At 42.7% G+C, this 25,935-nt stretch overlaps 1 protein-coding gene across 1 annotated transcript in view; it reads right to left on the bottom strand.

Annotated features, from left to right (window-relative positions):
- The window catches only part of NTRK3 (neurotrophic receptor tyrosine kinase 3), a 700,933-nt gene that overhangs the window by 78,074 nt on the left and 596,924 nt on the right, over nt 1–25,935 (bottom strand). The window contains exon 16 of the mRNA XM_088452662.1: nt 16,602–16,774. Within this exon, the coding sequence (XP_088308788.1) occupies nt 16,602–16,774 (173 nt within the window). The remainder of the gene's footprint in view (nt 1–16,601; nt 16,775–25,935) is intronic.

Below are 25,935 nucleotides of genomic sequence, written 5' to 3'. Positions count from 1 at the left end.
AATGAGTTCATGGAACCCTTTATTTTTTAATTACAGTATTAATTTAATATTGTTTGTCAACTAAATGTTATATTTAACATGCAAATAATGATGCTTACCACTTTACAAATTCTCAGAGCATTATAGCAAGAGCAGCATCTCTCCCTGGTATCCATTTACACATGTTATTTAGTAACTATCAATAGCAAGCTACTGTATTTATTTAAATCCTTATTGACACCTTAACAATTACAGGTAGAATTCGAACAGGAGATGCTGGATCCCAATCAGATACTTGAATTAAAATGAACTCAGCACAGCAGTTGCACATAAGCCCTAGAGATATAGCCTGTTTTTTGGTAACATAAACAGAAAATCTGTGTTTAAGTCTAACTACGTAAAGGGTCAAGCTAAGTATTTTCTATGGTTTTGCTCCATTATTCTGCCCAAAATCACTATTACAGCATTTAACAACTCTGTGTCTTTTTTTTCAAGAGAGGAGATGGTGGCCTCTTAAAAGACTATAAAATGAATTTGTCCGAGTTTAATTGTGACTTTCAATAAAAATTGGAAAAGCAGTAAAATGAGAGAAGCTCACTTTATAACCAGCTTCTCTCGGAACAGCGTCATAAATAAAGTTCCAGAGGTTTTATTGCAGTTCATTGTGCCTTGTGGAAAAAACATTGAACAATAAAGGTGACCGATGCAGCAGGGAAGTCATTTTAATTTTAAACTGTCGACCATGTTGGTGATTAAATGCCTTGGAGGTCTCCTGGGATGATGCTTCACAAGGTCCCAGCCACTGTCCACAACTGAAAGTAGACATTTTTAGCCAGCAATGTCAAAAGCTGAAGGAAATATTTCATGTAAAACAAAAGATGTGAGAGGAAATAGACAGGAGAAATTGGGTATCAAAATATTAATGATATCGTGCTACAGTACTTCCCTTGGGGAAGATAGGATGAAAAAATCTTCTTGTATTTATACATTAACTCCACCTGGGTTCATGTTACTAAGGGCTCTATTTATTAACATTATTTTTACTAAAATAAAGTGAAAAAGGGTGTTTTGACACGCTTTTCACATTATTTTAGTATCACCTATAGTTACTATTAGGGGTGTGCACCGGCCACTTTTCGTGTTTTGTGTTTTGGTTTTGGATCTGGATCTTTCTTCGTGTTTTGGATCTGGATTGGTTTTGCCAAAACCACCATTCGGTGTTTTGGGTTCTGGGTTTTGTGTTTTGGATCTGTATTTTTTTTTTAAAAAGCATAAAAACAGCTAAAATCACAGAATTTGTAGGTTTTTCTGCTCCTATGCTATTATTAACCTCAATAACCTTAATTTCCACTCATTTCCAGTCTATTCTGAACACCTCACACCTCACAATAGTGTTTTTATGTCCAAAAGGTTGCACCGAGGTAGCTGGATGACTATGCTAAGCGACACGAGTGGGCGGCACAAACACGTGGCCCATCTAGGAGTGACACTGCAGTGGCAGACAGGATGGCAGTTTGAAAAACTAGGCCCCAAACTGTACATAATGCAAAGAAAAAAAAGAGGTGCAAGATGGAATTGTCCTTGGGTCCTCCCACCCACCCTTATGTTGTATAAACAGGACATGCACACTTTAACAAACCAATCATTTCAGCGCCAGGGTCTGCCACACGACTGTGGCTGAAATGATTGGTTCGTTTGGGCCCCAACAAAACAAACTGGGAATTAATCTGGCCCTGCACAAACTGGCTCTACGGAGGCAAGATGTCGTCCTCATCCTCCTCATTCACCAATTCCTCACCCTCTTCAGTGTTGTGTACATCCTCATCCTCACAGAGTATTAACTCGTCCCCGCTGGAATCCACAACCACAGGTCCCTCTGTACGTTCTGGAGGCTGGTCTCCCTGGAAAAATTGATAATTCATTTTGATGAACATCATCTTCTCCACATTCTGTGGAAGCAACCTCCTACGCCTTTTGCTGACAAGGTTCCCGGCTGCATTAAACACTCTTTCGGAGTGCACACTGGAGGGGGGGCAACTCAGGTAAAATAGAGCCAGTTTGTACAGGGGCCTCCAAATTGCCTCTTTTTCCTGCCAGTACATGTACGGACTGTCTGACATGCCTACTTGGATGCTGTCACCGATGTAATCCTTTAACAGACAGATGCACTCTTGTCGCTGCTGCTTTGAGGATGCAGGTGCGGCTACAGCCCACACATTTCACAAAGACAGGAAAAAAAAGAAGAATTTTTTTATTGTTAGTGGAGTGCACTTTGAGGGTTACACCACCCTTTAACAGACAGATGCACGCTTGTCGCTGCTGCTTTGAGGATGCAGGTGCGGCTACAGCCCACACATTTGACAAAGACAGAAAAAAAAAGAAGAATTTTTTTATTGTTTGTGGAGCACACTTTGAGGGTTACACCACCCTTTAACAGACAGACACACGCTTGTCGCTGCTGCTTTAAGGATGCAGGTGCGGCTACAGCCCACACATTTCACAAAGACAGAAAAAAAAAGAAGAATTTATTTATTGTTTGTGGAGCGCACTTTGAGGGTTACATCACCCTTTAACAGACAGACGCACGCTTGTCGCTGCTGCTTTGAGGATGCAGGTGGAATCTAGACGGGATTTGGAACCGGGGACACACTACCTCCATCAATTGTCTAAATCCCACTGCACTAATGGCGGATACCGGACGCACGTCTAACACCAACATAGCAGTCAAGGCCTCAGTTATACGTTTTGCTTCAGGATGACTGCTGTCGTACTTCATCCTCCTCGCTAAGGACTGTTGGAGGGTCAATTGTTTAGTAAAAGTAGTGGTGTTCCTACTTCCTCTCTGGGATGATGAACGACTCCCAGCAGCAGCAACAGCAGCAGCGGCAGCAGTAGGCGTAGCAATGCAGGATCCTCCAGAGGAATCCCGGATAGGAGAGTCAGTCATGCCAGTGACATGGCCTGCAGGACTACTTCCGATCCTGACTAAGGAGGAAATTGACGAGGAGGGAGTTGACGGTGTGGTTTGCAGGCGCTTGGATACAACAGGACAACGGGATTTAGGTGTCCCTGGACTGCTTACGGTCTTAGCCAAAGTTTCTGAACTTGACAGTAACTTTTTATGAACGCGCTGCAGGTGCCGTATAAGGGAGGATGTTCCTAGGTGGTTGACGTCCCTACCCCTACTTATTTCACCTTTACATATGGTACATATGGCAAGACAGTTGTTGTCCGGATTTGGATAGAAATATTGCCAGACCAAAGAGGTGGAATGTTTGGTCTTCTGCCCAGGCATGACCGTGATGGGCTTTTTCATCCCACGGACAACAACTGTCTCCCCCGGAGCCTGATTTAAACAAACCACATCACCATCAGAATCCTCCTCGCCAACTTCCTCCTCAGCGCCAGCTACACCAGTATCCTCATCCTGTTGTACTTCAACAGTGACATCTTCAATTTGCATATCAGCAAGTGGACTGTGGGTGCTCCTTTCAGCACTTGCAGGGGGCGTGCAAATGGTGGAAAGAGCCACCTCTTCCCGTCCAGTGCTGGGAAGGTCAGGCATCGCAACCACCACCACACTTGGACTCTCCTTGGGGATTTGTGATATCTTCTTAGAAAGCACAGTTCTTCGCTGTGCTTTTGCCAGCTTAACTCTTTTGATTTTTTTAGTGGGAGGAGGGCTTCCATCGTCATGTGAAGCTGAACCACTAGTCATGAACATACTAGGGATCGACCTTAGCCGTTCCTTGCCACTCCGTGTCGTAAATGGCATATTGGCAAGTTTACGTTTCTCTTCAGCTGATTTAAATGTCTTTTTCAAGGTCATTTTCCTGAACTTTGCCATTTGGGATTGTATGTGCCCTCTACTATGACATTGGGCATCGGCCTTGGCAGACGACGTTGATGGCATGTTATCGTCTATGTCATGACTAGTGGCAGCAGCTTCAGCACTAGGAGGAAGTGGTTCTTGATCTTTCTCTATTTTATTTTTATCGGAGAAAGTTTGGTCCTCCATTTATGTTATATCGATTTGATATATACGTGCGGATAAACACAGAAAATAATTTTTTTTGGGGTTTGGACTGGAGTGTACTTTGTGGGTTACAGCACCCTTTAACGGTCAAGCCAGCCGGCCCTTTACTTATGACACAGGCGCACGCTTGGCACTACTTTGTTGATGCACGTGCGGCTACTGCGCACACAATTCACAAACACAGAAAATAATTTTTTTTTGGTTTGGACTGGAGTGTACTTTCGGGGGTTACAGCACCCTTTAACGGTCAAGCCAGCCGGCCCTTTACTTATGACACAGGCGCACGCTTGGCACTACTTTGTTGATGCACGTGCGGCTACTGCGCACACAATTCACAAACACAGAAAATAATTTTTTTTTTGGTTTGGACTGGAGTGTACTTTTGGGGGTTACAGCACCCTTAACGGTCAAGCCAGCCGGCCCTTTACTTATGACACAGGCGCACGCTTGGCACTACTTTGTTGATGCACGTGCGGCTACTGCGCACACAATTCACAAACACAGAAAATAATTTTTTTTTGGTTTGGACTGGAGTGTACTTTCGGGGGTTACAGCACCCTTTAACGGTCAAGCCAGCCGGCCCTTTACTTATGACACAGGCGCACGCTTGGCACTACTTTGTTGATGCACGTGCGGCTACTGCGCACACAATTCACAAACACAGAAAATAATTTTTTTTTTGGTTTGGACTGGAGTGTACTTTGGGGGTTACAGCACCCTTTAACGGTCAAGCCAGCCGGCCCTTTACTTATGACACAGGCGCACGCTTGGCACTACTTTGTTGATGCACGTGCGGCTACTGCGCACACAATTCACAAACACAGAAAATAATTTTTTTTTTGGTTTGGACTGGAGTGTACTTTCGGGGGTTACAGCACCCTTAACGGTCAAGCCAGCCGGCCCTTTACTTATGACACAGGCGCACGCTTGGCACTACTTTGTTGATGCACGTGCGGCTACTGCGCACACAATTCACAAACACAGAAAATAATTTTTTTTTGGTTTGGACTGGAGTGTACTTTCGGGGGTTACAGCACCCTTTAACGGTCAAGCCAGCCGGCCCTTTACTTATGACACAGGCGCACGCTTGGCACTACTTTGTTGATGCACGTGCGGCTACTGCGCACACAATTCACAAACACAGAAAATAATTTTTTTTTTGGTTTGGACTGGAGTGTACTTTCGGGGGTTACAGCACCCTTAACGGTCAAGCCAGCCGGCCCTTTACTTATGACACAGGCGCACGCTTGGCACTACTTTGTTGATGCACGTGCGGCTACTGCGCACACAATTCACAAACACAGAAAATAATTTTTTTTTGGTTTGGACTGGAGTGTACTTTCGGGGGTTACAGCACCCTTTAACGGTCAAGCCAGCCGGCCCTTTACTTATGACACAGGCGCACGCTTGGCACTACTTTGTTGATGCACGTGCGGCTACTGCGCACACAATTCACAAACACAGAAAATATTTTTTTTTTTGGTTTGGACTGGAGTGTACTTTGGGAGTTACAGCACCCTTTAACGGTCAAGCCAGCCGGCCCTTTACTTATGACACAGGCGCACGCTTGGCACTACTTTGTTGATGCACGTGCGGCTACTGCGCACACAATTCACAAACACAGAAAATATTTTTTTTTTTGGTTTGGACTGGAGTGTACTTTCGGGGGTTACAGCACCCTTAATGGTCAAGCCAGCCGGCCCTTTACTTATGACACAGGCGCACGCTTGGCACTACTTTGTTGATGCACGTGCGGCTACTGCGCACACAATTCACAAACACAGAAAATAATTTTTTTTTGGTTTGGACTGGAGTGTACTTTCGGGGGTTACAGCACCCTTTAACGGTCAAGCCAGCCGGCCCTTTACTTATGACACAGGCGCACGCTTGGCACTACTTTGTTGATGCACGTGCGGCTACTGCGCACACAATTCACAAACACAGAAAATAATTTTTTTTTTGGTTTGGACTGGAGTGTACTTTCAGGGGTTACAGCACCCTTAACGGTCAAGCCAGCCGGCCCTTTACTTATGACACAGGCGCACGCTTGGCACTACTGTGTTGATGCACGTGCGGCTACTGCGCACACAATTCACAAACACAGAAAATAATTTTTTTTTTGGTTTGGACTGGAGTGTACTTTCGGGGGTTACAGCACCCTTAACGGTCAAGCCAGCCGGCCCTTTACTTATGACACAGGCGCACGCTTGGCACTACTTTGTTGATGCACGTGCGGCTACTGCGCACACAATTCACAAACACAGAAAATAATTTTTTTTTTGGTTTGGACTGGAGTGTACTTTCGGGGGTTACAGCACCCTTAACGGTCAAGCCAGCCGGCCCTTTACTTATGACACAGGCGCACGCTTGGCACTACTTTGTTGATGCACGTGCGGCTACTGCGCACACAATTCACAAACACAGAAAATAATTTTTTTTTTGGTTTGGACTGGAGTGTACTTTCGGGGGTTACAGCACCCTTAACGGTCAAGCCAGCCGGCCCTTTACTTATGACACAGGCGCACGCTTGGCACTACTTTGTTGATGCACGTGCGGCTACTGCGCACACAATTCACAAACACAGAAAATAATTTTTTTTTGGTTTGGACTGGAGTGTACTTTCGGGGGTTACAGCACCCTTTAACGGTCAAGCCAGCCGGCCCTTTACTTATGACACAGGCGCACGCTTGGCACTACTTTGTTGATGCACGTGCGGCTACTGCGCACACAATTCACAAACACAGAAAATATATTATATTTTTAGCACTTGGGGGGAGCACCCCTGATGGACAGAGCACCCCCTGGACAACACTACAGCACCTCTTTAGGACTGGGACACTGCACAGGACTTTGGAGTGGACACAGCCCCTATGGAGAACTGACTGCACAACACAGTCCAGCCAGCCCCTATGGACTTTGAAGTAGTGGACACAGCCCCTATTAACAACAGCAGCACAGCACAACACAGCCAGCCCCTATGGACTTTGAAGTAGTGGACAACAGCAGCACTACACTACACTACACTACACAGCCCTAACTCCCACCCTCCCTCTTCACTGTCCACAGCCGAGTGAGAAAATGGCGCCGACGTGGGTACCTTATATAGGATCCAAAACCCGCGAGACTCGGAAGGCGGGAAGATGACGTTTTGCCTCGATTTCAGAATCCGAGTCAGGCGGGAAAAGTCGAGCCTGACTCGGATCGGACTCGGATCGGGGGGGCTCGGGGGGGTTCGGATTTCAGAAATCCGAACCCGCTCACCCCTAGTTACTATAGGGCAATTGGAGTAGAATACGTAAAATTCTACTCCAATCCCTAAGTATCACTTATTTTTAGTAAGCAGATCGCATTTCCCATAATTGTAATAGGAAATGTGATCTGCCTGGTAGTTACTAAAAATAAATTGTGAAAAAAATACCTACAGAGGCTCTGTGATAATAACGCCACCTGGAGGTGGCGTTATCCAGGGTCTGCCCCGGTTACTGGACTCCTGCTCTGCTCTAAAAGGCAGAGCAGAGCCGGGAGCCGGCCCCAGTGATCAGCTGTGTGGTCTAAACAGACTACACGCTGATCACTGCAGAAAAAAAAAAATAGTAAAAAACAAATTAACTTACCTGACAACATGGACTGGTGGTCGGGGCACCGGTGATGTCTCCCCTCCGGCCAGCTAGTCTCCCATGGTGCACTGCGGCCCGGTCATCAGGTGATCGGGTCCCAGTGCAGTATGGGATATCATCTGACCGGAGGACATGGAAGACATCACCGGAGGCCCGGATCATGCAGTTAAGTGTAATTAAGGGGGGGGTCGCGGGGGGTCTGCGATCGCGGGGTGGGTCTTTGCGCTGGGGAAGGGTAGCAGCGGCGGCCAGTCGACGCATGCGTGAGCTCTTTGTCACTGTATTTTTTGCAAAAATACAGTGACTAGTGTGCAGAGGGGATTCGCAGGGACAGAGCTGTATCGAAAGCTCTGTCCCTGCAAGGGATTTGTAGTAAATCCCTCTGCTATTGCCTGAATTCGCAATGCAAATTCAGTCAGTAATATCACACTACAATCTGCATTGCAAATGCGGATTGTAGTAAATAGAGCTCTTAGTATGTACGTAAGAGAACAAGCATAGTAATCAAAATTAGCACATACCTGCCTTATACATTTTTTTATCACTGTAATGGCCAACTGAACTCTTCCTGTTGTTTCTCATTGCCAAGGGAGAACATTTTACCCACAATCAACAATTTAAACAGTGTTTTCTTCCCCTCCAGCTTTTAATAGCAAATTGAGGGCTAGGACTGTCAATGATTCTGTCAAACTGGGAGAGTGTGAGCATATTTTAAACAACCTCAATCTGTAAATGGCTTTCCTTGGATTTAAGAATAAATATTAAGATAGAAGCCAAATGTTAAAGCAATTTCATAACAAACAGATAGGAAAGTGGTTTTGAATTTAATAAACCTATCCAATTGCCAATCCCATTATACAGATAGTTATGGGTTTGTTTACTATGGATGGAGATAAAGTGAACTGAGAAGTCCCAACCAATCAGCTCCTAACTGCCATGTCACAGGCTGTGTTTGAAAAATGACAGTTAGGAGCTGATTGGTTGGGACTTTATCTCCGTTCACTTTATCTCATTTCAATGCTTAGTAAATAAGCATTGATATATTAACCAGAAATAGGCCAAAAAAGGAAGTGGCTGTGACAGATGAGAACGCTATCTTGTTTGATAGTTGCCGGCTGACAGACGGCCAGTTACTGTAAATCTAAACACATGCAGTTTACAGCTGATGTCATTGTGCTCATACTGTTGTTTCATTTGCACCAAATAGCACCAAAAAGCACCTCTTGGCTCACCAGGTCCCATGCGACTCAGCCAAACCAAGCATCTTTTTTGTGCTTCTGATTTGCATAATTAAAACACATTGAAGCAACAGAACTACATTATTAGACAACGCTGATCAATGGTGTGTGCGACATTTGTACATCTGTGTACACCTGTGACCAGTGGCGGCTCCAGAAAATTCAGATGGGGGAGCCACACTAACTGCCAGTGAGTCCCTACCAGCGATGTTTGGTGATGTTTGGGGTAGCAGTTGGTGTGGGTCCCCTATTTGAATTGTATACTGCGCAGTAGCCTCACCTCTGGAGCCGCCACTGCCTGGTTCCATTGTGATTAATCTGTGACTTTTTACGCGTGTAAAACCAATCATTGTGCGGTTAATGTCACAGTCTAGTGTCTCTAGTACACTTTGAGTTGTGCTTCATTGCATCTGCAATGCGAATAAAATGCAACATTTAAAGAAAAACACGGTACGCTGCTTCTCTCGAAACATTTCAGCCACACCGGGTGTTAAGGCGTATAACTTATGGACCCCAAGTAAATGAAGTAATTTAAACCATAATGTGCTTTCTTGTTATATTGCAAATTTTGGAGTTGCAGCATGTAGTATAATATATATATAATATTGTACCAGACCACAGTACACTGCCCCTAATTTCTGAAAGCCAACTGAGATACAAAACTCAAAATACTCCATCACTGTCCCAGCAAGGAACAATTATGGCATATTTATGTTAATTAAAATGTTTCAGTGAAAAATTATTATTGGGCACATTTTGAAGTAGTAAAAGAAATAAAAATGACAAACGATTACCAAAATATTATTTTGTTTTTGGAAAGGAGGACTGCACTCCTCAACTGTTACTGAGTAGCGCAGGTGATGTGGCACTGCTTGCACCCAAATAGAAGCTGTCCACCTTAAGCTAACCCAACCAGCACTGACCTCTCAGTCCCACCATATTTCTGTGAATCATCAAACATAGATAAAAAGAGAGCAAAGTACACAAAACTAACGTCTCTACTTCTTAGAATCTCTGAACTTCCCTATATTGGAGTACTTGAAAATATTCAGTACCAGCTATTGCTGCGTACTGTACAAGCGTTTGTTCTCACCCAAAAAGACTTAATATAGAGGCGTAATGACAGCCTAAATCTTGATGGTGCCCAATACATTTGGACAGGTTTTGCATTCCACAAGCTATCCTTTGAAATAATGACATGGATGTTATTACTCATTAAATATAACACATGTTGGAGACAATTCACTACAAAGCCTGCGCCTGCTTCATAAGTATTCTCTCAGCCTGGAAAATAAAAATAATGTTGAAAATCCATGCACATCAAAACCAATTTAAGTGCCTCTGCAAATAAACTGCAGCACACGGTGCTTATTTCCATAAAAACTCAGAAATTAAACATTGCAAATTCCCCGCAGTCAACTTTTATGTTTATTCTGTAGGTACTAGAAGATCTTTATGCATAGGACAAATCTTAATACAGTGATGAGCAATCTGATGCACTTAAACAGCTGGATGAGCAGTCGCATATTACCCTTAATCTAAGTAATAAGTAAAAAATATATATATTTATTAAAAGAAAGACACATCTATCTGTAATAATCAGTGCTGTGTTTAAACACTCCAATTCTTCTCAATTCTCAATAATAAACATGTTCAAATGAAGAAACAATAAAACTTAATTGCAACAGTATAATAATAAGTTATATAATACAGACTCAAGTATTTCCAATAAAGGAAAATTGTAGCAGATCCTCTGCCTCCAAATAGACGATAGGTGCAAGATGAAAGGGATGGCTGTATTCTATACTGTTACTTTATGTTTACTTGAAACAGAAACTTGCCATTAAATCATTTCTTTTTCCAAAAAGGAACTCAAGGATTTCACATTCCAGCATGAAAAAAGAGCAGTAGAACAAAAACTAGGGCAAAAATGTTTTTTATAAGACAAAAATCTTTTTTAATAGAGTATATAGCATTACAAAAACAGCATAACATATCCACCAAGAAAGATTCCATTGCCCCTTAGATTGGATACATACCTGAAGATAACAGGAGTATAGGCATATGAAATGATAAAATCATAACAAAGGGTTTGATGCTTTGCCGATGTTTTCTCACTTGAGCAATAATCGTCAATCTGCGCATCCATTAAGTCGCACATTACTTGTGTCAAGGTACATTACCATAGTTGCTCACAGTGACTATTTGCTCACAGTGTGAATGACAGTCAGGGAGCATTTGGGGGGAGGTAACGGGGAGTGGTGGCAAAGAAAGCAGGCATTTCTCAACCATTTTGGGGGCATGTCTCTGCCATCCCATATGCAATAAAAATGGCTCCAGCATCTCAATTCCAATGACTGTTCTGCAGAACCCTAGACTCACTCAGGACTGCGACAATTGAATGATCTGCGATTAAGGTTGCGCCTTTGTATGCAGATGCTGCAACATTTTACACAAATGCATTCATATGCAAAGCCGCAGGTCGGTGTTCCAATACATCTCTCGGAGGCTGCGACATTTGCATATTTTCGAATAGCAGCTGCATACAAAGACGCAGCAGCAGTGGCAATAGCGTACAACTCTAAATCAGGCCCAAAGTCCTCTGAGTGCAGATAACATCCCACATCCTCCTTTCAGGCACAATGGATCATGATGGACACAGCTGTAATTGCTCCCTCATCCACACTTAACGAATTTCAATATTGGCATATTTCTTTCAAGGGTGTCGATTTTGAAAAAGATATGCCTCTAAGATGTCATAACCATGCCTCTTCAGTGGGCAGCATAGCATGTGAAGTAGGCCCTGGTATTTCCAAATGGGTGTTGCCATGCCCCAGATGCTTGCCCATGCCCCTAGAATCAGAACGCAATAGCGCTCCCAGCGTTCCTACCTACTAGACAGTGTCAAGTGACCACCCTGAGACAGCGTAAAACCTTTTTTTGTTACTTTTTTAAGAACTCAAAAGCAATGCAAATGCAAAAATACAAGCTAATAACAGTTGCCAAAGGTCACACAGGTAACAAGCAAACAATCATAGAAATAAGCCTCTAAAAAGGCAGAAACTGCAGGATGGTACTATCTGAGTACAAATAAACATGAGCAATGTATTAGGGACCAAAGCATACAATTGACAGTGGCAAAAAAAAAATCTAGAGATTAAATCATCTAAATATAGAAGTGGAAATGTTGCCAATAGCAACCAATAATATTCTAGCTATTATCTTCTGGAAGGTGCTAGATAAATGTTAAGTAGAATTTCATTGGTTGCTTTGGGCAACATCTCCACTTCTAAAAACCCACACTTTAGTAAATATACCCCCAGGACTCCTACGATTCTGTCTAGTGGTAGGCAGAAAATACTTGGGTAGAGCATACAGCTCATTTTAAATTGGACTACGGTAATAGGTCTGAAAAGCCCTAGAATGGGTTCTATAAAGGTGGAGCTTTTATAAATGAACCAGTTGCAACAGCTCTGGCTATATTTGTGGGGTTTCTTATTAGGAGGTTTTCTTCATAGTTGCTAACTAACACATTTAGTTAAGTAGCTGTTGTCAAGAACAGGGGTCCAGAGCGCTTCCAGTGTTCAGGATGCAAGCATTAAACTTTTGATGAGATACTGTGTAGATCTGACCCCAGTCCATTTTTCTGGCATAATATAAGTGTATTTAATTGTACCACTTGCATGATAGAACCAATAACCATGTTCTAAAGAGAATTGTAGGACTATTTTATCAAAAGCAGCCGAGGTCTTTACCATAAAATAATTAGGATGACCATGTCAAATTGCTAATTGTTACTTTTTTTGTTTTGTTTGCTTTTTTAGGGAACCACATAAAGCTGGGGTGACTTTCTTATATGAAAGGACCAGGTCACTTTAATGTCATTTAGTAATGTTGGTCACTTGGACAGGTGTTGGGTTGCCAGTCCCATGCATGATCTCTTGGAACCAGAACTGTAAGTAACATTCTGCCAAGAGTCTAATATGTGTTCCATTTATTAGAGGACCTGATTCAGAGGGGCACACTATTACAGTCGTGACTGGGTCTTTTGCCGCAGCCCGACTGCATCTCTTTGCTTATGCCGCATCCAATGGTATTTGTATAGACATGTCCACTGGCTGCGGAGCTAATCTGCCATTGTGCACATTAAGTTGCACCATTGATTGCATCAGTCACACCATCGGTCCCACAATCAAACATTGAACCAGTCCTACAGAGGATCAGATTATCCGTCTAAACATGGCCGTCTGTGTCAGTGCAACTCCGTCTTCAGACTACGAAACACCCATGTGTGGCTAATCACCCCTCTGTTACCACACAAAAATGCCCACTGATATTACCTCTCTCTGGGCCTGATTCGGTGTTGCACACTATTGCAGCGACGACCACATCTTTTGCTGTAGTGCAACTGCATCTTTATGCTAATGCTGCAGCCAATGGTATTCACACAGAGATGTCCATGGACTGTGGCGATAATTACCGCTGTGCGTATTAAGGCGCACCCATCGGAAATGGCATCAGCCCTTCGTAGGTGCAGAATCTCTGTCTGAATACCTGTATCAGTGCGACATGCCCTCGACACACCCACATCTGGCTAACCATCCCCCTGCTACCACACAAAAAAGTGGTAACCATCGGGGCACATGTGCAGTGCTACTTGACCACATGCGCTGGCTAACTTGGGCGCATGCATGAGTGAAAATATCAACCGCTTGCATGCGGCATTGACACTACGTACACCTCTGGATTAGGCCTTCTGAGTCCACATTAATTTGGGGGCTCCTAACGGTAACCATCGGGGAGCATGAGCAGTGTGACTCGGATGCATGTGCAGTAAGAAAACATCAGCCACTTGCAGGGACATCTTTAGAGAGGAGGGGGCCAGTGTGCATCCCCCATCAGGGGCCCCCTCTTCTCACCCAGGCATCCAGCAGCTGACTGACGCGGGCTGTGTGGTGCGGACCCCCCCTGGACCCAGGAGCCCGTGTGCACCGCACACGCTGCACCCATTATATATACGCCCCTGGTCACTTGCATACAGCATGGACACTGCACAAACCTCTATATCAGGCTCAGAATGTTTAATGATAGAGATGTAGGCTACTGTCAGTGAGAATATATTTGCTGCAGCTGGGGATTTATTACTCTGTCTTACATATGAAAGAGGATCAAATGACTTTTATCAAGAAATCAACTTCATTAAAAGGGAAAAAGTACTTACAAATTGAAATATTTACAAATGAAGTGAAAACCACAGAGCAGCGCAGTAACATTACAGCTTCCTCAGCAATTACGTATGTGCTTATCATACGAAACAAGGAAAATATCAAGGGTCCAATTTGCTAAATATCAGCAATGAACGCTCATAATTATGTGAAGAGGTAAGTAGCACTCCATAACTAGCTTAAAAACATGATAAACATGATTTCTATGTAATAGGAGAATCCCATCAAAGTGAATAATTGCACACCTTAATAATTATCTGTTCAGCACATGTCTAATATTCTGCAAGGTGTCTTTTATCATGGGGAGAATGTGTTATGCGCACACACATTATTATTGTTCTTACATTGTTATTCTTTTTTATGCTATTCTCTATTAGCTTTGTTGTAAGATAATTATTAATCTCATAAGGAGTCTATAAAGCTTTGTTCACATGAGCAAGTTTAGTCTGGACGTTACTTCTGCTGAGATCAAGAAAAATAAAACTCTAAAGGGCCGAATCTGAGACGGACAGGATGCAGTGTCGCAGGACCAGATGCAGTGTCGCAGGACCAGATGCAGTGTCGCAGGACCAGATTCAGTGTTGCAGGACCAGATGCAGTGTCGCAGGACCCAGTGGCAAATGCAGGATTTCTAGAGAGGGGTTTCCAAATGCTTGATTCCAAATGGGGAGGGGGCAGAAAAAGAACTGTGCACTGCCCTGGACATAGATGTACAGATTGATCTCCTTATGTACGAATATAGTGTATTATTATACAGTATTAATAACAACCTTACTATTATATGCTATTTATATTGTGGTCCTCATGCTGTGTGCTAGGGAGGGGGGTTTCCAGGCAACCAGAAACCCCCCCCTGCATTTGCCTATGGGACCAGATGCAGTGTCGCAGGACCGGATGCAGTGTCGCCCGTGTGTGCGACCTTTACGTCGCCACTGAACTTTATGCTAAATACTAGTAGAAGTCCTTCCCTGGTGCTCACCCTTGCATCGCAAGGTGCAAAGACTGGGCTGCCCACTTTGCGAGTGTTTAGATGCTACAATTCTACATGGTGCATCTTTAGATGCAACCATCAGATGCACCATCGAAAATGGCACCAGCCGCATGCTAGGCGCAGAATCATCAAAGTACTGAGTTTGCAACCAGTTCTGCGACACTCCCATAACACATCCATAATACGGTACATCTCCGTACATCTGAATAGCCACCTCCCAGTCACTGTCCAGAAACACCCAATACATTTCCAATACACATCTGAGACCATGCATCTCAATTGGTCCTACAGCTCTGTACGCTCACACCTGGGGACACATGCACTGTGTGACGTTTTAGTTACTTAGGTGCATGCACAATTGAAAAACATTGACCATTTGCGTGAATATTGATTCAGAATCAGCCCATAATTCTCTAATTGGCTCATTCAAGGTTGTTCAGCAAGCATGCCAGGAAATGTGTACAGGTCACAGGGCAGCTTACCTACAGGGCTAGCCATTGTTACCTAAAGTTTCCAAATATTTCACCTAATTTATGTTTAGTTACATTTCTGCAGACACTTTACCATCAGTAATTCACCATCTCTTTTTACAACAAAGGCATTTATTTTATACTGAAGGGATAAGCTGGAGGCTGAGGCCAATGCAGGGCCATCTCTTCCATTGGGCTTGTTGGGCAGCTGCCCAAGGGCCTGAAGCTTGTAGGGGCCCACCAACCTGCCCCCCTGCAGCTGCGGCCAGTTGGTAAATTTGTAATAATTTTATAAGCTGGCCGCTGGTGCACTGTATTCTGATCTAACCCCCCCGGTGATGAGTACCCACCTCAGTCCCAGTTTCACTTCATCTGCCGGCTTCAGACCAGTCAGACAAAGTCTCTCTGCATGTTTGGGAGGTCTGATGGGCATGCAGGAGGGTTTAATTTTATTGACCATTTAATTTTTTTCCCGTGAATGGGTGGGTAGGGGCCCCAGTGCATTGCTCTGCCCAGGGCCCACACTGCTGTTAAGACAACCCTGGGCCAATGCACTTTGTGGTGACGGAGGAAGCATGGGCGTTATAGCAAAATAAGCACAGATGAGCAGGAAAACTATATCCAGCCTCCAAGTTTATCTAATGGGCTGTATATATAGGATCTAGCAACAGACAGGGATACCTAGGGGTATATGTAATAGCCTGTGGACTGCAGGCATCAGCGACTCCTGTATGAGACTTCCCGATCATATGTAGCGGTGCACGTGCTCTCTGCACATGTGGCGATCAGAGGAAGACTTTACTCAGCAGAGTGTGAAACCACAGGCAGTACTGTCTGGGGGGGGAATAAAGGACCTCAGAGAGAGGGAAGCATCACTTCAGGGGCCCATAGTGACCGCATCCCTGCACCCACTGTAGATCTTGAAACATTTCTTTTTAAGACTTGGGTGTTTTCATGTTTTTTACAGAAACATGAAAATGTTTTGCAGAGAAATATATCCATGACTACATTATTCATCAGCAAACAACATCTGAGCAGAACTTACCTGAGAAACTTATTTAGATCCCCATGCTTCATATATTCAAACACCATGATAAGCGGGTCTCCATCACCGCACACACCATAGAACTTCACAATGTGATCATGCTGTAGGTTTGTAAGAAGTTCGGCTTCTCTTTGAAAGTCTTTGCGGGCAGCCAGCGTGGGATCTTTCAAGGCCTGAAAGATAATAAAGAAGGCACTTTAGTCAACAATAAAATCATGTCTACAATATAATGGATAGAAATATTAATTTAATATTAATTAATTTAATTTTAAATATTTAGTGGGTGCCATTTTTCCGCTGATTTCTGTAGTGCACATGTGCCGATCTCCAGAAATATGGCACCTGTGCCAGGTTCCCGTGACATCTGCGGCGTCAGTGAATGGGTGCAGGATGTGAGGTGTTGGCCCTCCTGGATACAGAGGCCCATGTGCACTGCACATCCTGCACCCTTAATAGATACACCCATGTTTTCAGAAACAGTCTTGGAATAACCAGTTTAATTAACATTACTTCAAAAAGTCAAAGATTTGATTTTCTGTGTATGAGAGATATGCTGATTTTGTATGTGGGCTCACTAGGTGGGAGTGAAGGCAGGGTTGGGTGTTTTGGGGCAGGATTGGATGGTTTGGGGACAGGATTGGGTGGTTTGGGGGTAGGATTGTGCCATTCATGTGCGTGGTTGCTTTGGTGTTAGGAAGTGTGATGGAGTTTGTGTAGTCTTCCATAAACATTATTTCAATAGGTAAACAAGCACCTATATTACATCCTATACATAATTACAACTATCTGAAAAAAATATTGAAACATATGCTTGTCCTTGCCTAATAGTATGGACACCCAGTACTTGGAAATAATTGTATCAATATGTGTGTCTAGGTTAAACAGTATGGGTTAAATTTACTATCGTGAGAGTTTTTAGAAGTGGAGATGTTGCCCATAGCAACCAATCAGATTCTAGATATTACCTTCTTGAAGGTGCTAGTTAAATGTTTAGTAGAATCTGATTGGTTGCTATGGGCAACATCTCCACCTCTAAAAACTCTCCCTTTAGTAAATATACCTCTATGAATCTAGCAATTTATTTTCTGCACTTGCTCACTATATAAATTTGGCTAGATCTAGATTGTTTTATGTGTGTATAAATCAGTTAAGGAAAACATTGTTTGTGCAGATTTTCCAACCAAAAATCGAGGCCCATACATTAGTAATCTCAAAAGAACAATTCACAGATTATGTGATTGTTTTCCTCTGATTTAAAGATTCCGCAATCCACCAATCCACGCCCACATATTACAAATATTTTTCAGTGATTTGCAAATCATGCTCATCATTTTACTAGTAACAGTCAGCAAATCAGCTGATTGTCTCCATACACTACCAATCGATAGCCCTGGAATTCAACATTTTGGACAACATGATTTACAGATTCCGATCACTTTATGATCAGAATTGGCAATCGGTGAACCCCATACATTGCCGAGTTTTTGGGACAATCATCTGCAAAATGCCCCAATTAATCGAAGATGTATGGGGACCTTCAAAGTATGACTGTGGGCACCAGCATTATTAGTACAATCTGGTGTAGCTACTGTACAGGTTATTTTTGTTACATTGAATTATGTAAATGAGGAAAGTTAGAAACCCTGGTTTGGCTAGACAGGTTATCATATAGGATGGAAAGCAATACCTCTAGATTATTGCATGCTTCTTACATGGGACTAAAAAAAGCAAGCTGATAAGTAAACTCACTAAGATTATACAATGGGATCTAAAGATAATAATACATCTTAACAAACAAATGTTCTCAGTTTTCCCCTTTAAATTAATATCCCCAATTTGTAATGCCTATATTTGTTAGCAATGTTTTAATTTTCAGAAAAATTTTTAATTTTCTCATTTTTCCTGAAGCATTAAGGTGTAGTAACACTTTTTTTTTTAGCAAAGCAAAACAATGAACGTATTTTGTACTTGCTTGTATCTAATCCACTTGATACAGGTCAGCTAAAATATCCTGTGCACAAGTATATAGGTTAGACACAACTTTATGGAGGGTTCCACCATTTGCATGGACAATGTTAAAAAGCAACACCAACTTCCTCGCCGTCCATTGCCAATGAGGGCTATATTTGGAATAAGCCACAGCAGAGTCATGTGAATATGAGAGTTAATTTGCATGTCAAAATTATCTCTAGTCCTCCCAACATATGTACCAACTAACTTTGCCATAAGGAAAAACATTTTGTCCTAAGGGGACTATTGTATTTGTGAAGTGGAGATAAATCAAATCTCCAGCATTTCTCTGTAGATTGGGCTAATTTCTGCTTCACTCAATTTAAGAAGAGGATATCTCTGGAGAAATCACACATTTCTCCAGGGATAACCTATTATGCCCCCCTTACTACCATTCTGATTCCCACTTTGGGACTGTAACATTTTGCGCTGCCAGTGAGAGCGAGAAAACCTCCACTTAAAAAAAGAATGTTCATTTGCTGCTGTAAATCATCATGTACTGTACAGCTCTGATATGCAGTCATATACAATAATAATAACTAGAGATGTGCACCGACCCCTGTGTTTTGGTTTTGAAACTGGATCTCCCCTGGTTTGGGATCTGGATTGGTTTTGCCAAATCCTCACCTCCGTGTTTTGTTTTCGTGTTTTGGTTTTGGATCTGGATTTTTTTCTTAAAAAATAATAAAAACAGCTAAAATCACATAAAATGGGCCTTTTTTTTCCTAGTATTAATAACCGCAATAACATTTATTTCCACTTGTTTCCAGTCAATTTTGACCACCTCACAGCTCACAATATTGATTTTTTTCATCTAGTTAAAGGGCCAAAAGGTTGCATGCAGCTTGCTGGCTCAAATCTGATTGATATAATTATTAATAGAGTTGAGGACTGTGCAAAGATGATGTTTGGGATACCCTTTAGGATTGAAGAATTGACAGTTGATAGTTGGTGCAGCCCCTGGCTGTAAAATTGATAATAAATTAATTATAAAACAATTCATTGGTGCAGCCCCTGGCTGTAAAATTGATAATAAATTAATTAAAAAACAATTCATTGGTGCAGCCCCAGGCTGAATAATTAATAAAAAGAAATTCATTGGTGCAGACCCTGGCTGTAAAATTGATAATAAATTAATTTAAAAACAAATCATTGGTTCCTAAAACAACCATAACATTAATAATGGAAAGGAAAAAGGTGCAAGATGGAATAGTCCTTGGGCCCTTCCACCCACCCTTATGTTGTATACGAAACAGGACATTCACAGTTTAACAAACCAATCATTTCAGTGACAAGGACTGCCGATTGTGGCTGAAATTATTGGTTTGTTTGGACCCCCTTAAAAAAAGCTGCCAATGTGCAGTGGACATGGAAATGATCCCATACACAAACTGGCTTTACATTACATCATGATGTCGATGTCATCCTCGTCTTCATCATCGCCATCAGTGTGTACATCCTCTTCTTCACACAATATAAATTTGTCCCCGCTGGAATCCACCATAGGCGCCTCTTTTTGGATGTAATTGTTGGTAGAGGGCTTCCTCGTGGAATTTGTAATTCATTGTAATGAATATCATCTTTCCACATTTTGAGGAAGTAACCTCCTACGCCAATCACTGACTAGGTTGCCAGCTGTACTGAAAACTCTTTCGGAGTACACACTGGAGGGTGGGCAACTTAATTAATGCAAAGCCAGTTTGTGTATGGGACTCCAAATTGCCCCTTTTTCCTTCCAGTACTGAAGAGGCTGTCTGACATACCTATTAGGATGTTATCTCTGAAATAGTCCTCTGCCATTCTGTGAATGGAGACCGTATCACACATAGTCATGGTAGAAGACATGTCACTAGTAGGCAGTTCTCTCAGGCCCGACCAGATGTCATTTTTTGGTGACTGATCTGCATGACCAGCAGGCATTCTATAAGGAAAATTGAGTATTTTCCTGGCAGCTGCAGAAACTGAAGGAGGAGATGATGGTGTTTCACGATCGGCTGCAGCTGACAATTTTTTTACCAACATCTCTTTGCACAGTTTTAGATTTCGGTCTGTTGGAAAAAGCTCACAAGGTAGGACTTAAACCTAGGATCCAGAATGGTTGCCAAAATATATTTATCAGATTTCAATAGATTGACGACTCTTGGATCCTGGTGAAGTGAATGAAGGGCTTGATCCACCAGTCCGACATACTTTGCGCAATCACTCCGTTTCACCTCCTCCTTCAGTTTTTGAAAAAGTCTGATGAGGGGAATGACCTCACTCAAGATGGCAGTGTCTGAACTAACTTCACGTGTGGCAAGTTCAAAGGGTTTGAGAACCTTGCACAACACGGAAATTATTCTCTAATGCGCTTGAGGAAGGTGCATTCCCCCTCCAGGGCCTATGTCATAGTCCGTTGTATAGCCCTGGATGGCCTTTTGCTGTTCCTCCATCCACTGAAGCATATAGAGGGTAGAATTCCACCGAGTTACTACCTCTGGCTTCAGCTGATGGCAGGGCAAATTTAACAGTACCTGCTGATCATGCAATCTTTGACAAGCAGTCGTCGAATGTCTAAAATGTCCAGATATTTTGCGGGTCACCAAGAGCATCTCCTGCACGAGCATGTCAGATTTTAAAAAACATTGCACCACCAAATTAATTGTGTGAGCAAAACACGGGACGTGTTCGAATTGGCCCACATGTAGTGCTCTCACAATATTGCTGGCATTGTCCGAAATCACAAATCCCGAGTAGAGTCCAAGTGGAGTAAGCCATTTAGCAATGATTTCCCTGAGTTTTTTTAAGAGGTTCTCAGCGGTATGCCTGTTAGTGAAACCGGTGATGCACAGAGTAGCCTGCCTCTGTATCAGCTGTCTTTTCGTACATGTTGCTGCTGCTGTTGCTGTTGTAGGCAATACACCTACCCAGTGGGTTGTCACAGTCATGTAATCCTTAGTTTGCCCTGTCCCACTTGTCCACATATCAGTGGTCAAGTGGACAGTGGGTACAACGGCATTTCTAGTAAGTAAGGTTTTGTTTAATGTCCTTGTACAGACTTGGAATTGCTGTTCTAGCGAAGTGGAATCTAGATGGGATCTGGTAGCACAGACACAGGACCTTAATTAACTGTTGAAAACCCACTGCAGTAATGGCGGATACTGGACACACATCTAATACCAGCATAGTTGTTATGGCGCCAGTAATCCGCTGTGCAACTGGGTGGTTGCTATTAAACTTGTTTGACCTTGCAAATGATTGTTTGACAGTTAATTGTTTTTTGGAGGATACACTACAAGTAGTCTTCCTCCTGGTCCCCTTCTGGGATGAAGATCCAGTCACAGCAATAGCAGCAGCAACAGGCATAGTCAACAAGGATCCTTCTGAGGAATCACGGATAGAAGAGGAGTCAATCATGCTTTGAATACCAACATTGGATGCAGCAGGACTACTCCCGATGAATGAGGATCTTGATGATGCAGGTGATAGTGTTGGAGATCAGAGGCGCTAGGCTCTCACAGAGAGCGAGCAGGTAGGTGATACAGGACTTGTTACTTTTTGAGTTTTGGAACTTGGTGCCAAACACTTTGATATTTGATGAATGCGCACCAAGTGATGTAACAAGGAGGAGGTTCCTAGGTGGTTTAGGTCCCTCCCTCTACTCACTCTTGCTTTGCAATGGGTACATATGACTTGACAACTGTTGTCCGGATTGGGGCAGAAATAATTCCACACGTGAGTAGTGGATTTTTTGTCATTTGCCCTGGCATGACAACAATGGGCTTTCTCTTTTTCAATCCATGAGCAACAGCTGTTGCCTTACTTACACAAAGGACATCCTCTGCATCAACATCCTCATCACCAACATCTTCATCATCAACATCCTCATAATCCGTAGCACCTTCGACTACCAAAATATCCTCCTCCTCCATGTGCAATTCCACAGAAGCATCCTCGATGACTATGTCTGCAAGATGTTGACTGCCCTTCCTCACATTTATAGAGGGCACACAAATGTTGGAACTTGGGGGATCCTCCAGTAGACTAGTATTTAGGTCTGGCTCACACATGGCAACCGTGGACACACTTGCACTCTCCTCGGGGATTTGTGATTTTGATTTCTCAGGGCACACAGTTGTTTTTTCCGAAGGACTATCAGAATCAGCAGTCTTCCTAAAGAAAGGCCAATGCCTTATCCTTTCCTTGCCACTTCGTGTAGTGAAGGGCATATTGCCAATTTTTAGTTTATCCAAAGGCAAATTTACTTTAATATTTTTTTCTTAACTTCAGTACAAGTAGCTTTACCATATCGATGGCATGACTTAAGCCCTGGGGCATGGGCCTTCATAGAGGATGAGGAAGTTGACAGTCTTGCACTTCTGGTGGCAGCTACAACATGTGGTTCTTGGCCTTGCTCTCCTGTCATGTGACAGCTCTCCATATTTTCTGCAGTCTTGAAGCAGTGTCACAAGCACCAATAGTGTAGCCAAGGTGCGGTTACAAAATTCACACACGTGCAGTTGTGCACACACACAATAATATTAGACAAAAAAAGACAATTGATTTTAATTTTTTTTATGCTCAAGAACTTGGGCCCAGAGCAGTGATTGATCACGACTGGAGTGGGGCAGCACTAGGTTGCAACTTACATTGCTGGCTGGATCTTGTGCGGTTAAGCCTAACGCGCACAGACACACACACAGACAGTAAAAGATCAAAAAAAGACAATTGATTTTAATGATTTTTATGCTCCAGAACTTGGGCCCAGAGCACAGATTGATCACGACTGGAGTGGGGCAGCACTAGCTTGCGTTGCTGACTTGCTAGATCTTGTGCGGCTAAGCCTAGCATGTACAGACACACAGACAATTATTAGAAAAAAAGACAATTGATTTTAATGTTTTTTATGCTCCAGAACTTGGGCCCAGAGCACAGATTGATCACGACTGGAGTCGGGTAGCATTAGCTTGCAACTTGCGTTGCTGACTGGATGTTGTGCTGTACTGCGGTTAAACCTAACACGCACGCACACACAAACACACAGAAAAATATAAAAGACACTTTGATTGATTTTTTTTTTACTATATATATATATATATATATATATATATATATATATTTTTTTTTTTAATCCAGAACTTGGGCCCAGATGGACACAGCACCAGCCCAGATGTATCTACAGTTCTGCACCAGCCCAGATGGACACAGCAGACATGAAAAACACCAGCCCAGGACACAGCAGACAGCATAGACAGCCCAGATGGATCAGCAACAGCCCAGATGGACACAACAGACAGCACAGTGACAGCTGTCACAGGCACCAGCCCAGATGGATCAGCAGTCACCAGCCTAGAACACAGCAGACAGCACCAGCACCTCTCCCAGCCCTACACTGCCCACCCTCCCTGTTCAGTCTCCACAGCCGGAGTGAAATGGCATCCATCGTGTGGTCACTTACATACTACATCGATTATAGAGACGAAAGCTCGCGAACCGCAAGATTTCAGACTCTATCGTTTGGCCTTGGTTTCTATATACGAGTCAAGCGGGAAACTCTGAGCCTCCTTGTATCCGACTTGGTTCTGCTAAATTAGGGTGGGTTCGGATCTCTGAAAACTGAACCCGTTCATCTCTAATAATAACCACAGCCACTGAACCACCGGTATGTAGACCCCTAAGAGAGGAAGGCACAAGACCCTGTAATAATGGCCTTTATTTCAATGTAAGAATAGAGAGTTTTCTAGAGCAAGTTACTGCATGTGTTTATTACAGGACTGTTGTTATATGCTGTGCTTTGCTATTTTAGTTTTATGTCTTATTATTTTGTATTGTGTGTGTAGATTTTATGTGGGAGGCTTTGCGTATATATCTATATACTGGTGGTTCGGTAATAAACACTGTTTTTATATTTGTATGTTCCTGGTGTGCTTAGTAGCTGTAGATAATTTATACCTTTAGGAATCTCACTTTAGCTATTGCAGAAGGCATCAGAGTTTATGTTTAATTCATTGTGTTCTGTAATATTCTTTTCTCGCATGACGTTTTACATAACTGTAAGATTCTTATTACATTTTTTTTTTTTCAATTAAAACGTATTATGGTTTGTAATAAGATAGTTGAGATATGGACCTGTTCTGTACTTCTATCCCGGAATATAGAACATGTCAGGTGTACACTCCTTCCTGTCCAGGAGATACAGGCTCTCTACAGAGTAGAGTACGAAGCAGATTTATTATATTCATAATCTTAAAACCCATCGACTCTATGAGTCTTATTTGGCAGTTTGTATTCTTCTTGGAATTGCTTTTTATTTCCATAAAAGTCTATGATATACCAGAACCCACACTTCACTAAGTATCATATTTTCATGTAGCTTTATGCTGATTTGGATCATGATCTGTGAAAGTACATTTTTAATCCTAGCTCTAAATCTGTCAAGACTACATAAAGGGAGTTGATTTCTTTACAAACTTATTGCTTCAGGGCCTTGGAGTCTATTGCATTGTAACAGGGTAACTGGTCCATGTACTGGTTAAAGATGCTTTTAAATCATGGTACAAATGTAAATTTTAGAGGTCAGATAGAAAAAACAAATCTCCTGTATATTCTGTATGTTCATGTCCATTTATCCGCAGTAAGAACCTGATAAGCAACGTCATGCACATGATAATGCAGATATGTACTGAGTTCTTCGTTCTTGCTGCAATGCATGACAAGAGGAACAATTGTCTTAGGGCAACCACTATCCCTCAGTAAACTTTTAAAACTATTTTGCTGATATAACTTTTAAAAGACAGAGATACAACTATCCTATTTTATTTGTATGTGCTCAATATTAAAGCCAAACTAGGTGGACATACAGGGCGGGATGCATCCCACCACTCTTCGCATGCATGCCGGTGTTATTTATGCCGTTATGCATAAAGGAACACAAAGGACAGCTCTCTCGGTAAGAGCTGTCCTTTGCGAATGAGGTACTTCGCCCTCTGTTGTCCTTCTGTGCATGCGCCACAGGGGGGTGATGGGAGAGATCCGATTGGATCCCTCTGACAGCACTCTCCGAAATCGAAGCCCATGGGCTTCTATAGGACAATGCCATCTAAGGATGGCATTACCCACCGCATCCAAGCCCTGGAATTCATCGAATTCTGGGGCTTGGTGCATATGAGAAGTTCGGTCAAACCTGTATTTTGGGAGTTGGACAGCATTTCTCCCTTTGCTGAATCTCGCCCACAATAATAAAAAATATATAAAGCATATAAAACATGGAAAATGAATAATTAGTTTCATTAATATATATATATATATATATATATATATATATATACACAGTCAGGTCCATAAA

This window comes from Taudactylus pleione, unplaced genomic scaffold (assembly GCF_031769625.1).
Source record: "Taudactylus pleione unplaced genomic scaffold, aTauple2 ptg000556l, whole genome shotgun sequence".
Lineage (NCBI taxonomy): Eukaryota > Metazoa > Chordata > Amphibia > Anura > Myobatrachidae > Taudactylus > Taudactylus pleione.
Note: the sequence above shows the minus strand (reverse complement) of the source record. Positions and strands in the feature narration are given on the sequence as shown.